The following is a 15,190-nucleotide window of genomic DNA, read 5'->3' as shown; positions in this document are numbered from 1 at the left end:
GAGCAATGTACCCATGAATGCTCCTCGTAATGAGGTACAAAGGAATCATGCTACACAATGCACACGTTTTCGCCTTGGAGAAACGCTTTCTCTCATAAGTTTTCATCACATGATGCAAATGCAAGAGTAATGCATAAAGGGACATGCTCATGCAACAAGTTGCCACTTGGATAGTGCCCTCATGGCGGAATTGTTTCCTTGTCCAAGCGCCCTTTTACACTGATGAAATTGAATGTTGTAATGGAAATGCAATGCAAAGGGAGATAAAATAGTAAAGGGATGCCAATGTCTAGAGCAAGAAGACAACGCTGAAACTTGCATGTATTGTTGGGTAAGCAACTCCCTCTCAAACCGTGGATGTTGATGTTGAAGCAGGAGGAGGAGTTGATGTTGGCTCGTGGTGTTGAGAACCTAAGGAAGAAGTCGATATAGAAGCACCTCACTTGGAAGGAGGAGGAGTTGATGTTGGCTTGTGGTGCTGAGAACTTGAGGAAGAAGCCGATATAGAAGCACCTCACTTGGAAGAGTTGTGTTGCAGAAGTAGCTGCTGTGGTAGGATCAAGTGATCCTTGAAGCTTGGCCTTGTGAGGGTAAGCCTCCATACTGGTTGAAGAAACAAGGGTTCAACCAAGAGAGATCATGGAGTTACCATGGAATGGCTAATGAGCTGAGTGTCTAGCCCTGTCAAGGTTGACCCATATCTACAATATTAGTCCTTAACTGAAATACAAAACTTGGCAAGCACTTGGATGAAAGAAAATCAATGCATGTTGATCCCTCATTTTACCCTAGGCTCTACATGCTGCATCATAATTGGTTGTTCACTAAGTACATTGGACCCCAAACCAGCAGTGGTTTTGGCTTCTTCCCCCTTTGATCACCCTTAATTTTCAGCATTTTCAGTTTGCTGCCTATTAGGGAAGTCCTTAGCAATATACCCCTCCCATTCACAAACAAAACATTTGTTTGCAGCAATTAATTCCCTTTGTTGGGTAGCATTTTTTTCATGTTCCCTTCGCTATTTTTGCCTCTTTGCAGCCTTAACTTTAGACTTTCCCCTCTTCTCAGCCTTGGACTTCTTGTTTTTGGGCTTCTCATCATCCCCTTTAAAGCTAGAAGACTCATCATGTAACAAAGCATTTGCTATACACACAGTTTCAATCAGCTGAGACATGCTTTTCAAGATAGCTGAGAGACCCTAATTCTAGTAGTAATTTGGTCTAAATTTAGCAAAACAGTGCCGAATATATAGCCTTGGACTTCTTGTTTTTGGGCTTCTCATCATCCCCTTTAAAGCTAGAAGACTCATCATGTAACAAAGCATTTGCTATACACACAGTTTCAATCAGCTGAGACATGCTTTTCAAGATAGCTGAGAGACCCTAATTCTAGTAGTAATTTGGTCTAAATTTAGCAAAACAGTGCCGAATATATTTAGATTTGCTGAGATGAGGAAGAAGAACACTAGAGGAGAGAGAGAGAACTTCAATCTCATGCCAAGTAAGTGCTGTAACAGCAATCGCCTGCTGGTTTAAAGTGAGAAAATGAGGTCACTTGCTGGTTTTTAGGTTTTTGGCAATGGAACCATGAAACCAGCCTTCCTTTTCAGATAGAGTGGTAGATGACTTGATTTAACACTAATTACAATAAGCAAATAATTCATGAATCTGAAATAAAACTTTACCGAAATAATGTTGGACAACCAACATCCGATTAGCCCTAAAACTGGCACCCCTTGCGGCATTTCTTTAACTTGTATTGCTTTGAACTTGTAGTAAATTGAGATGTAGGTTGATCTATCTTCAAATTCCCATACTTTGGGTTGTGACCAATGACAACAACATCGAGATCCAATTTGCCCCTTGATTTTGGCATAGTTTGGGCACAAATTGAATTGAGAACACTTGTATGCAGGTCAAATCAAGTATGCATGTGCAATCCCTTGCAAATCTGCTGCAGTTTCTTCAATTGCAATTGCTACTCTAATCACTGGGTCTCTAGTTAATGGGCATGTTTCCTGAGGTGGCTGAGAAACCCTAATCTCTGCAGAAAATTACGGATTTGATAGCAAATGCATTGTTGTCTACCTCTAATCTGTTGGGCAAGATTGAGAATAGCTGAGAATTTATTGGAGAGGGAGAGAATATGCTAACGAGAGAGAAAATTGATTGTTTAATTGCTTAGAGAGGGTCGAAATTGTTCTTGCCTACAATAAATCTGCAATTAACGCAGTTACCAGTTGCTTATGAAACTAGCCTTCCTCCTCGGATAGGGTGGTAAATAACCTGATTAAGTACTAAGTACAACAAACATAAAATCCATGTAAACTAAAAATGCTCACTTTACCATTTTAATCTTGGACATTGGACACCTTGTTGGCCCCAAAATTGGCGCCCCTTGCGGTATTTCATTATCTTATATTGCAAATGGAATGAGTACAACTGAGATCCTATGAATCCTTTGCTAATCTGGGTGCTTCTTGCTCTCAAAACTGACTAGCAAGCCTTCAAACCAAATTGCCCCTTGGTTTGCTTGGAGATTGGCTTTCACCCTGCTTCTTGAAAGACAAATTCGGCTCCAAATCTGATATTGGTTCCTCAATTTCAGCTATCGGAATTCAAGTCCTAGGTCCTCAATTCGAAGCACACATCCTTAATTGGTTGTCAAAACCCTAATTTTTGCAAAAATTTCGGGTTTACAGCAGAAATTCTCCTACTTTTTACCAAATATGGCTGAGATTTGCTTCAAATGGTTGAGAAATGTTGGGATCTTTTGAAAAATTATTGGAGAAGGTGAGAGAAAGCTAAGATGAGAAAGAAATTTGATTTTCTTTGCTAGAAAATCCTAATATTTGTGTGTTGCTTGCTCAAGTTTGCATTTAATGTAGTCACCTACTGCCAGGCACATCCAAAATGCTATCACTTGATTAGCAATGCTGTTGCCAACTTTTGGAAGGGTGTCTCCTTGCTGTCCCCTGCCTGTTGGGGCCCCCAGATGGCTATCTTCTGTAGCAAATTGATGTTCTCTGATCAGAAAATGGACTAGCAATTCCCCCTCTCTCTCTCTCCTAGGCTGTAAACTAATTGCATGGCTGAGACCCAGCCCCCAAAAACGTTTTCTCAATTTGCATGGGCAGTTTTGCCAAGTGACAATTTTTTGAATCCATTTTTCAGCATTATCCAACCATTTAATTAAATTTTAAAATTAAATCGTCTTGAAAATTAATTTCAGCCCTTTTGACCCTACCCAAAATTAAATGTGTCCATCCATAATTAAAATGGCTAGCCATTTGCACCCTGAAGTGGTCCCCAATCTCTGTTGACCCTTAGAGTGGCATTAATTAGTTATTAATGGTAGTTCCTAGTATCAGCACTGACACTTATCGGCCAAATAACTGTCCTAGGGTCAAAATTGACACCAATTGATTCCCAAAGCCCAATTGCATAACTTATCACAACTTTTGCCTTTGACAACCATTGCATCCTTGGGGTCCTTGGCTTCTTACCATGAAATAACTGGCATGTGTATCACATGTGCTAAACAACCTTGCACATTTGACGAATAACTGAATCAAATGTTATTGACAAGATTAAATCATCTTAAAATTTTAGGTCTCCGTGACACCTATCAACTCTAGTAGTAAATAATATTACATCTAGGTAATGCCATTTGATGAATGTTTAAAAGTTGAGGGGTTTACTTTTCATCAATGACTGCTCAAGTTATTTGGTAATTTCTCTTTTGCAGGATGTGGATTGATTACAATGCCACAGTTGGGTGTTTTATTGTAAACTCAACTAGACAATGTAATTAGAGATTTAGTCAAATCTACATGATCTTCGAAGGAACTGAATTCAAATGCTTCAGAATGTTTCATTGAAACTATCAATGCTAAGTTCACTCAGTTTGGATGTGCGTTTTGAATTATAAGATGGCATTCCAGTTTTGTTCATATATTCTAGTTTTAGGATGGGAACAAACTAACAAATAGAGTCCATGATGAGGGGTTGAGTCAAGAGGTAGAGCTCATGCGTAGATTTCACGTAAAGCTTAGTTGGTCAGTAAAGCTATGAACTTAGCCTTGTCGATACAAGGTTTTGTTTTACAGGAATGCTCTACAAGAATAAGGAATTCTAGCTATACATTAGCGTGAGCTGTGTCAACTGTTATTAAAATAATTGTTGTTCAAAGTCTATTTGCTTAATTTTATGTGTTGTCAACTTCACAATTCTTCATAGAGGACACAACCCAATTTAATAATCTGAATGATAACTGCCAATATTAAAATATTGTTTCTGCTTATATATACATATTTGTATGCTGTGTGGTTAGGCATGAAGCAGGTGCCAATTTCAGAGATGCAAAGTCGTGCCAACAATGACCAGAGCAGTGGATTGTGCAACCAGGTATGTGAGTGCTCTATGAGCGAATAATTGGTTGTTGTCCATGATAAGTCAATACTTTTTTTCCAAATACACCCTTCAAACCATCATGCAATGCATAAGGTGGTGTTGTGCTGTAATTCCAGTTTTCTCCAGAAAATTTCTCTTGCAGAAATCCAAACATCAGCTGGCTTGATTAGTAGGAGAGATTTTCTATGTGACTTCAAGCAAATTAATCTTGTGGGAAAATGCGAATGTTTATACAGACTAATTGGAATGGGAGTTCTTCCACAAACAATGGTACTCAACCGCATGAAGATTGTAGCACACCTGCTTTCCTTGGGAACAATTTTGTTGGAACTATGCCCAAAGAAATGATCGCTTTGCCTTTGTCAACCACTAATGAGCAACTTCCATCTCTTGCGACTCTACGAGCTCAACTGTTTGCAACAGGAACATCACGGATACCCAAGCTTGCCAGCTCAATGCCCTTGTATAGCTCAAATATGGCATGTCCTGTGCTTGGTGTGCAAGCGAGGGCTCAAACAAGGTGCTGTATGTGACTTGATTATTTTAACAGATGTAGATGGAATGGTTCTGACACTTTTTCAGCTTCTTTTTCAACTCTGACAGGATGCTTACATCTGACCCTCAAAGAAAGCATAGCAGTGCACAGCTCACCATATTCTATAATGGCAGTGTCAATGTTTACAATGACATTCCTGCAGAGAAGGTGTTAACCCCTAATATGGTCTCCTTTTAGTTTAAAAGAATTTTCTTACATTATGGGCTTGCTTTGGGAAATGCTATTTCTGTGTTAAAACAGGTTTTCAGTCAATACTTTCTGGTTTTCCAAATTGAGTGAGGGAGCAATGTAGGTAGAAAAATAGACTTCTCTGTTAAGCTTCTTTGCTTATCTTGTATTGAATCTGGGCGCATGAAAACGAATTGACAATCTGAGGATGTATCAACACTGCAGAAAATGATGGGATGCATTCCTTGATAGTCTGCAGGTAATCTGAATGCATTATCGAGGGCCAAGTTGAATTGTGGTAAGGCCAAGGCAACCTTGCTGAGGAAGGATTGGACATGGAACCTGAATGCCAAACCAATTGATTCCTAAGAACGCTTCAACTGACCACGTCTCCAAAGAAAGAAAAAGTTAATAGGAACTTGGCCTAAATAAGGAGAATGTTGGCTTGGAGAAGAATACCTGGCATGAACGATATCAGAAATCACACTTACCAAATCGAAGTGTCATGGGTCATGTCTTTGAGTGGGGTTTAAGCCCTTAATCTTATTTCTTGGTTTGCATTTTGGAAGCGAGCATCTGAACAGAGATTTCCAGATTCACTACCCCTTTCACAATTTATCACATGCAACAGGTTCCCAAGCTGCCATGTATGCATTGCACCTTGTGACTCGCCTTGGTAAGTATCCTTTGCCATGCATCCCTTCCACCTTGTAACCCTTTGCCTTGGTAAGTATCCTTCACGAGCATGCAGAAGCCACTGTGGGTTTAAGATGATGTTGCCTGGTTGTACCCTGCTGTCAGTATCACCTCGTCATAAAAGTAAATATTAATTTTGTTCCCATACCAGCAGCTCATATAGTTGCAGGAGTAAACTGTGGTGCCCGGTTTAAATTGTTTGAGAAATTCACTTTGTTTAGTTGCAATCTTTGAATGATATTGTGCTCAGCTTAGGATCGTGGATAATGAATGGAAGAAGTCAAGGTCATGCTGTCTTCTCTGGGTTTGTTGCACATTGTTTGTTTTCATGAGGTAGTTCAAGTTTATCTGTAACTGGTTAAAGGCACTCTTATTTCTGATCAGTTGAAGGTGCTAATTGATGTTGGTGCTTAGAGGCTTGTGTGTCTAAAACCTGGATGTAAACCTGCATCTGTCATTACCACAAAATTTCTCTTTCTGATTACAAGAGTTGCTTGCAGGCACAAACAATCATGCTGATGGCGAGTAGTGGTTGTCCTTTGCCATCATTTGATGCTGGAGCTGCACAAAGCAGGCCGGCCGCACAAGCAATGTCTGGTGGAGGAATCCTAAACATCCAAAATACTGCAGAGCAAGCTGTCCAGATCTCTCCATCTGTTAAACAACAGCCTGAATTTGCAAAATCTACCACTCCTTGTGTACCCTCAAGTCCACTTCCTACTGGTCAACCTGTGGTTCCCAGAGGTATAAAATGGATGAACGTGCTAATTATTGTGCTTGAAGCCCAAAGACTCATTTCTAAGTACTGAAGCTCTCCTTTGTACGCCCCCAGCTTTACCCCAGGCAAGGAAAGCTTCATTGGCTCGTTTTCTGGAGAAGCGCAAAGAAAGGTAGGTTGTAGCTGTACTGTGAAGACTTTGAATGTAGCTAGGATTAAAACTGTGCTACCATTTGATTTTGACTGGTTTCCCACTCATTCACCCTTGTGCACTTGCTTTTCTTGAGCAGGGTACAATCAAAGTCTCCATACGTTCTTATGAAAACAGAACAGTCAGGACTGCCAGGATTTTTAAGTTTGAATCATAACACCTCTGCTGTGCCATGCGATAAGTCCATGGACAAAAGGTTGATGCCTATTTCTTTTGGGATGGAAGAGATGCCTGATCCTGTATCTGTATGTGATAGCCTCAGTGCAACCGGAAGCTGATTTGATAAAAAACCTAAGAAAAACTGCAACTTGTCTCTATAGATCAAAGTACCCTATTCAGCAGGTTTGGTTTGTGTCGTACAACATGGTTCTCATGTTTCAGCCTCCCCATTCAACCGAAAACAGGACCCCAATTTTTCTCATGTATGAAATGCCAGTAACCGTGTAAAAGTTCTTCCTCGGAGGAAGAGAGAAACCAGTTTTGTGCTTTCACTTAATAACATGGGCGTGGTAAGTCCATGGGTCAGTTGGATATCAGTGGTCAATACAGTTGCTTAATCTCAGATCTTGATAATGTGCTGACGGAGCATTGCATCCAGTAATTTGTCATGACAATCTGGCATATGCTCTGTAGTCCTAAAATGCATAGGATTTAAAAGGGCAGGAAATATAAAATAGGTAGGCATTACTGGCAAGATGCTTGAGATCAGTCCTCAACAAATCCAGAGAGTAGGCTTTAGCATACTTTATAACTAACCAATCCAGTAGTCGCCAGCAGTGAACGAAGATAAAACCTTCATTCTTTTTGAGAGACGGTATACTAGACAAGTTGTGCTGCCATGGCAGCATGAAGCAGGTGTTATTTACAACAGCATGTCTGATTCAGCAAGCAGAATCTCATAAAGCATTCGGTGTAGGTTCCACCCTGAAAGCCGTTTGTTGTTTGGATCTAATTAAGATGTGCAGAAATGTCCTTATTTGTTAGACTCTGTCAGACATGCATGAGCATTGAGCATGTCCTTGCTTTCAGACACTGGCAGACATGCACAAGCTTGAAGCCATGTGCTATGTCCAAATTCTATTTATTCGTGCCTAGCAGCAACGGAATGTTTGTCCTATCTGGGGTGTTTGTAACAAATCAGGTTTTACTGGTCCCAGTCTGGTATATCCTGTAGGATTTTCCCCTCTTAGAGTGGGGTCATGCATAGACTTGCCAGACTTTTTTTAGAGTGGTGACATGCCTTTTTCCCTTTCTTCTTACTGAATTTATAGTTTGAAATGCAAGGTGTGTCTGTTTCCCCACGGACATCTACATCCATCTCTGTGGAAATAACTAACACTAGTGTTCCCTTACCTGCGTTGCTAGGTCAAATGCTTGTGAGTGTAACTCGCTAAATTCTATTAGTTAGAATGAACAATCCTTCCAAAGGTACCGCGTACTTTTTCTTGGTTGGTTGTTGACATCGAGATATTTGTCTACGAAACTATGGCATCCTCTCCCTAGATGTTTAGACAATGAACTGTCAGCAATTTATATGTTAAGACCATACTACATGTAGATTTATACTCTTTGGAAGTATAGCAATACTCTTTGGAAGTATAGCAAGTGAGATAAACTGCATGTGGCACCTTTGTTAAACCCTCCTCACTCTAGAATGGGATTACTCGACTTCCAAGACTTTAGAATAATCTAGTTATTACTTGTGTGTGCAATGACCCTTAGTAATATTTACACCGCCTCGAAAAAACCATAGTGTCAATAAATGTTTTGGAAGTATAGCAAGCAAGGTAAATTGCATGTGGCACCTTTGGTAAACCCTCATTGTAGAAGGGGATTAGTCAATTTCCCAAACTTTAGAATAATGTAGTTATTACTTGTGCGTGGCATGACGCTTTAGTAATGTTTACACTACCCCAAAAAAATGTAGTGTCAATGAAATAACCATGTTTTGTTAGTATATCACCAAATAAGAATTTGCATATATGCTCTCTATATTTTTCATTTTTCTTGATATTTTCTTCATTTTATGAGAGCATTCTCACAAACCTAGGAATCTTTGCATTCCAAAACACTCCTCTACCTTGACAATTGAATTAATACATGCAACTAATTCCATAGTTAAGAATATTGAAGAGGATCTAACATTCACCATATTTAGCATCACACACACACACACACACACACACACGTGTATACATGTGAAGATATGCTAGGATTTGCACAAAGACAACAAAATGTATGAACATGACAAACACAATAACTCCAACAAATTGAACAATGTAAAAACGGGGAAAAGGATTAGAAGTTGATGAAGAATGAATATTGAATAATGAATGAATAAAGAATATTATACATTATGATGCTTCAAGGAGTGGAGATGTTCAACAACTATCGACTCTCATGGGAGTGGGCTAATGGAGTGTTGTACTTTATATATTGATCTCAAGTGTAATGGTACCACCAAATTTGATGAAGATGCAATTGCTTAGAGCTAAGAGTGATGAAAAGTAGTAGACATGGGCCATTTGAGGTAGAAAGTGACTCAATACCTCGCCCAAAATGTTGTAAAATTGAAACATAGCTTCTTGAATATTTAAAAGACAAATTAGCTTGAGGTTTAGTGATGGAAACATAGTTATCCTTGACCAAACCACAGGGCCAGAAGGAGCCATCTAGCTATAGACAAGTAGAGTTGATGAGAATGATTGAAAATAGAGATTTGGAAGAAGTTGCGTGCTTGAGCATGTCTTCGTCAAGGAAAATCATGGCAAGGGGTAGAAATGGATTTTAGTATGGCAAGATTAGAATCCCTTACAAGAGTGGCTAGCCGAGCATGTGGTGAGAAGTATAAAGTGCCTAGTATGTCCCAAAAGGTGTTGATCGAGGGGGATGTCCATATGCCACATGTCTAGTGGTACATAATTGAGGTGGGTGGATAGTAGGAATAGGATCACTACATGTAGATGCTAGAGGAGGACCATCTCAACTAGTAGTAGGGGGAGTACTACTTGTGGGTGCAGTCTAGAAGACCTTGGGCCTTATTACAATATTCCTTATCTACATGACATGTGCATTGGTAGTGTGTGCAATATCTATTCATTTAAGACAAGTGCTACCAAATGGGGTTGTCTTTGTTTTTGTTTGAAGGAGTGTCACCCATTTTGGGACTTTGACATCCCTACTTGAGAGTTATTGCTACCTCCAAATTTCCCCTTTGAAGAAGAGGATACTAGAGCCCCCTTTGAAGTGGACAATAAAGGGGAGGTCTTTTGTGGGCTTGGTTATATAGCCTTGCATAATGCATGTTACATTCCTATAGTGTATGCGGAGTGCATAACAAGACTACATTTTTGTAGCTAGGCATTGCAAAGAATAGTCTTATTGCTTCAAGAAACAAACACATAACTTAGAGACAAAACCACAAAACAATGAAAAATTACCACCAAGCATTTACGACAACATTGTGAAAGAAAAAGACAGAATATTACTATAGAAAAGCATAGAAATGAAGCAGAAACATGATGCAAACTATCAAGACAAATTCTATTATCAAGATTCCATAATTTCCTACAATGAAATTAGCTAAGAGAATGAGAATGCTTCTTTAGGGCACACTTGATCAAGAACTACGCATAACCACTAATCTCATGAAGTTTAAAGTTCATCTACATCAAAGAGACTACATAGACTACTTAAGACCAAGGTAGATACCAAGGTAATACAAAAGACTAATATCATAGGTAAATATGCTATGTCAAGCCCTAGCTAACACTTGGAATAGCTCAACAGCTAGCTAAGCACAACAAGGACTCAAACCCTTAGTCGAAAGCCTTATCCAAACATATGGCCAAGTCTAATGAGACATAGTTTTACCTTACCTAAGACCTTGCGCCACATAAAGAAAACACGAATAGAGCCTCTCTAGTAGGATATTAATTACCATCTAATGCAATTGTATAACTCACTCAAAAGATATCCATTAAAACCAAAGGCATAGATATGTAATGATGAGATAAAGAAAAATCACTAACAATTTGTCCAAGCATTTCATGAGCTATGATGCTCATGCATAGCATGAGATTTTGAAAGTGAAACCTCATGAGGCAGATCATCTCCATGTGGCTTATGAATAACCAAAAGCACAACATCCATGTCATGTATCTTATCAAGAGTCAAATCCCTTATCTTTACTTGACTATTGATATCCATCAAAACCTCATCAATATTTGATTTATAACCGTCACAAGCATGCATTTCAGCACTATGGCACAATTGATTTACCACTTCGTAAATCAAAAGGCACCGCAAGCATTTTATGATATTCTTTTTGCAACCCATCCATCTTCTCCTTCAAAGAATCTTTCTCAATTCTAAAATTTCAAACATAAAGCTCTATTGCACGAGAGCATAAGGTCGACTAATCACCTATGCCATTCTATTAGCCATAGTAGTCCTTTGCTCTTGCATAAACTTCGCCAAAGAATTCTTCATGATAGTAATATATGACTACATAAAAATTGATCCATATCATGTAGCATTTATTTGTCTACTTGCAACAAAGGCTCAATCCTAGCATCCAATAATACCCTCTTGCTCTCTTAAATGTGCACTATCTTGATCTATCGACTAGATATTACTAGTCCACTTCTTGAAAAGACTAGAAGAAATCTTACATTTTTGCAGCATGGAACCATATTCATCCACTTGTCTTTTAAGAGCCTCAACTTCATTCTCACGAAGTTCTTTCATCTCGTGCATTTCCATAAGCATTACATCTTGCCTCTCTCTTTTTTTTTTTGGGAGCTGCTCTTGCAAAGTTTGTACCACATCCAACTTCGTAGCTCCATTAGTCTTCAAGTCAACAAATAATTTATGCAACCCATTTGCCCATGCACAAGCTCCATCCAAACTATGAGGCACATGAGAAGAAACTAATGGCTTTTTATATTCATGCATAGCAAACACATCATGCATAGTCTCTTCTTTCTTGAACATAGAAGAGTCTAACTTAACCTTTGAAAATATGAATTTCTTTTGCATCCTGAAAAAATGACAACATCCTCCTTTGCATCAAGTTTAGGATCTACATCCACAACCAATCCACAAAATCCATATGCATATAGAAGAACCCATTTCTACATGATGAGTATGATGAATACCATGACTCATATCCAAAGAAGCCAACTACTAAATGGGTATCATCAACGCCATGATACATAACACATGTTGCTTGTTGACTATCCTCATGACCATAAATATTAATAGCAACACCATCAATGTGCTTAAGCTTAAGCCTTTTAGAACCATTATGCATAACACCTTTGGATCCATCCCATAGTGGACTTGTGACATTTGGGCATACATTCATTGAACGAGTACACAATGCTGCTAACATAGTGCAAATTTTGTTCTTTTACTACTTCTTGCGAATAGTTGGTGCATACACTTCTTGCATCAACCTATCAAGAAAGTACATGCCCAATCCAACATCGTATTGTTTTTTGCATGCTATAGTATCCCATCCGTGTAATGGAATTAGTCTTAACGAACAAGAAAAATCTCTCCATAAATCGTTTGATGTGCTATCTCTACAGCGGATACCTATAGGCATTCTAGACTCTACTTGCATGGCTTCCTTTGTGCATCACCAGTGCTTCATGTTATCATTGCATACCACGGAGAATACATTTGCAAGAAAGGGGGTAAGATCTAAATTTTCTCCAACTTTCCCCATCTTTTGGAGAATTTCAAGCTGCATGGATACATAAGCATTAGTTGCCCAATAATTCAAAGGAAATTCAACAAACTTAAGAAGTCCAATTTGCAATAACCAAGCACGAGTATTTGCATCCTTCGTAAACAAATGTAGTAGAGAATCTACAAATGGTATTGACAACTCACCATCTTCATTCAAAGCCACAGGAGTAGAATTGGGTGTTCGGCTCCTTGTATAGTGTGACATCAGGTGGGTTGTTGAGCTATGTACGGTCATCCTTGTCATCATCATGAGCATGCTGCCATAGCCTTTTGACTAGCAACTTCTAAGATTTGCACACCCTAGTTCTAGCCATGGTGAATGTCAATGAACATGGTTGAAATTCAATAGCTTTGCACACCCTAGTTTCAAAGGGAGAAGAAAATGAAAGTGTCAAATTTTGTGAAACTCTACTTGGCATCCCCTTTTTTCCTTTGACCATCCTTCCCATGAAACAATGAGTAAAGTCACAAAGAAACTCACTCTTCTCACTCTAGTGATGACTTTCTATCCTTGAAATTTCATAAGGACTCACATGCATGAGATGTCTCCATTTGAACTGAAAGTTAGCAATAATTTCTTGTTCTTCCTCTCATGAACCTTTTCAAATACACACTTTTTCTCAAGAGTCTTATCAATAAGTAGATTTTGGTTGGATATTAAAAATCCCATAAAAATCCGCACCATCAATGTCATGAAAACCTTAAGAAAATCCCTAAAATAGTATTGATATTCATACTAAAGTGTCTACTCTACAGTGCCAATCTTCTCCTTTGATCCCTTGATAAATCTACTAGCATTACCGCATCAAGCACAAAATTAGGCATTTGATCATAATAAGAGTCAAATTGGTGTACTTGTACTCCAAACAATTCACCATCGAGAAGTTGTGAAGTGAGCCGCCCTAAAGTGGAAGTATGGAGTGGAAGCAACAACTATGGTGGAAGGAGCAATAGCAAGAGAGAGAGACACACAATTGGAAACTCCAACAATCAACAATGTATGAAAAACCTTCCCTTTATTCAAAGGTCATTGAAAGAATAAAGAATGAAGTGACAATGATGGGCACTCACCACAAGCAATGTACATGTCTGCGGATATGTGGGTATTGTCAGTGTAACTAAGACATGGGTGACTAGGCATAGACGCTTGTACACTCAATAGCCTTCCACTTAAAGATGAATGTGCTCCTAATGAGGAGAGAACACGAAAACAAAAGTGACAAAAAACAACACCTCTAGCAAAGGTGAAGACATAGCCAGAGGTAGACTTCCTATTGTTTGCATATATTTCATAATCAAAGTTAGTGTATCCCAATATTCCTGTATCTTGGCCACCACCATAACATATGCACATAGTTGATGTGCCCTTCGTATACCTCATGATACCCTCGATGGCATCCCAATGCCGTTGGCCAAGTGTAGCCATATAGTGTGCCACAACTTCCACTACAAATGCTATGTCAGGATGAGTGGCTATTATGGCATACATCAAACTGCCCACTACAAATGCATAAAAGGGATCTTGGCCAACTGAGTCTTTAGCTCATTAGGCTGTGGAAAATTAGCTTAACTAACCTTCATGTGGGAAGGTAAAGAGTAGCCAATAGGCTTAACATCCTATAGATGAAGCCGCTCAAGGACCTTCTCGTTGTACTCCTATGACAAGTAGAGGAGCCCCTTATAGCAATCGTGTGTAATGCACATCCCAAGAATATATGAGGCCTATCCCATGTCCTTCATCTCAAAGCTCTTCTTGAGCTGACCTTTCAAGGTATCCAACTCATCATGACCACCTAACAATCAACATATCATCCATGTAGAGGATTAAAATCATAAGGTTGCCAATACGAGCCTTCTTCATGTATGAACATAGATCCATATCACTGTGGCTCTTCCTCAATCTACAAACTAGGTGTTCGCTACCATGTTTTGCAAAGTCCTTAGGATGATCTATGTAAATCTCATCATTCAAGTCTCCATAAAGAAAAGTTGTCTTGACATCCATTTAATAAAGATCCAAGTCAAGCTGAGCAACCAAATCCAGTACTAAGTATATTGTAGAAATCTTTACAACAGAAGAAAAGACTTCATCAAAGTCCACACTATGTTCGTCCTTGAAACCCTTAGCAACCAATTTGGCCTTGTATCCCGACTTGGGACATCCAAGGGTATTATTCAGCTTGTATACCCACTCACATGGCAAAGCACGCTTGCCACTAGAGGCAACGGAACCACGTATGATTTTTCTATAGTGAGTTATACTCTGACTGCATGGCTCCCTCCCAAGAGTGACTATCACCTCTGTGCATGGCCTCATCATAAGTAAGAGACTTACCAACATCATTTTTTACCATAACATAATCCATAGAGAGCTTAAACTGTGCGAGCTGTCGTCTATCTCTAGTAGACCAAAACTGGCTGTGGGGCCTATAAATCATGTGGAGCATCACTGACCTAGGCCATTAGAGCATCAATTGATTCTAGGATTGGTGGCTATCTAGTTGGCTGCACATTACTATGAGGCTCCTCCTGAAATATCACCTTGCGTACCCGAACGGCATGCTCAGGCTTCTTTTGCATTTGTTCCTCATGGAAACCAACATCATGGCTGTGGATAACCTTCTGAGCCTTCGGATCCCATAGGTGATAGCCCATCTCACCTGCATACTCAT

At 39.3% G+C, this 15,190-nt stretch overlaps 1 protein-coding gene across 3 annotated transcripts in view; it reads left to right on the top strand.

The window, feature by feature from the left end:
* Positions 1-7,292, top strand: part of LOC148033869 (uncharacterized) — an 84,770-nt gene extending 77,478 nt beyond the window's left edge. For all 3 annotated transcript variants that reach the window (XM_087681873.1, XM_087681874.1, XM_087681875.1), the window contains exons 3-8: positions 4,333-4,406; positions 4,649-4,932; positions 5,016-5,115; positions 6,333-6,576; positions 6,665-6,722; positions 6,841-7,292. In XM_087681873.1, coding sequence (XP_087537999.1) covers positions 4,333-4,406; positions 4,649-4,932; positions 5,016-5,115; positions 6,333-6,576; positions 6,665-6,722; positions 6,841-7,039 — 959 coding nt within the window. In that variant the 3' untranslated portion in view covers positions 7,040-7,292. The remainder of the gene's footprint in view (positions 1-4,332; positions 4,407-4,648; positions 4,933-5,015; positions 5,116-6,332; positions 6,577-6,664; positions 6,723-6,840) is intronic.
* Positions 7,293-15,190: the final 7,898 nt, after the last annotated feature.

This window comes from Lygodium microphyllum, chromosome 7 (assembly GCF_053477565.2).
Source record: "Lygodium microphyllum isolate KBCC chromosome 7, Lygodium_microphyllum_v1.1.10, whole genome shotgun sequence".
In the NCBI taxonomy this organism is placed as follows: Eukaryota; Viridiplantae; Streptophyta; class Polypodiopsida; order Schizaeales; family Lygodiaceae; genus Lygodium; species Lygodium microphyllum.
The sequence above is the reverse complement of the archived record's forward strand: the minus strand, read 5'-3'. Positions and strand labels throughout refer to the sequence as shown.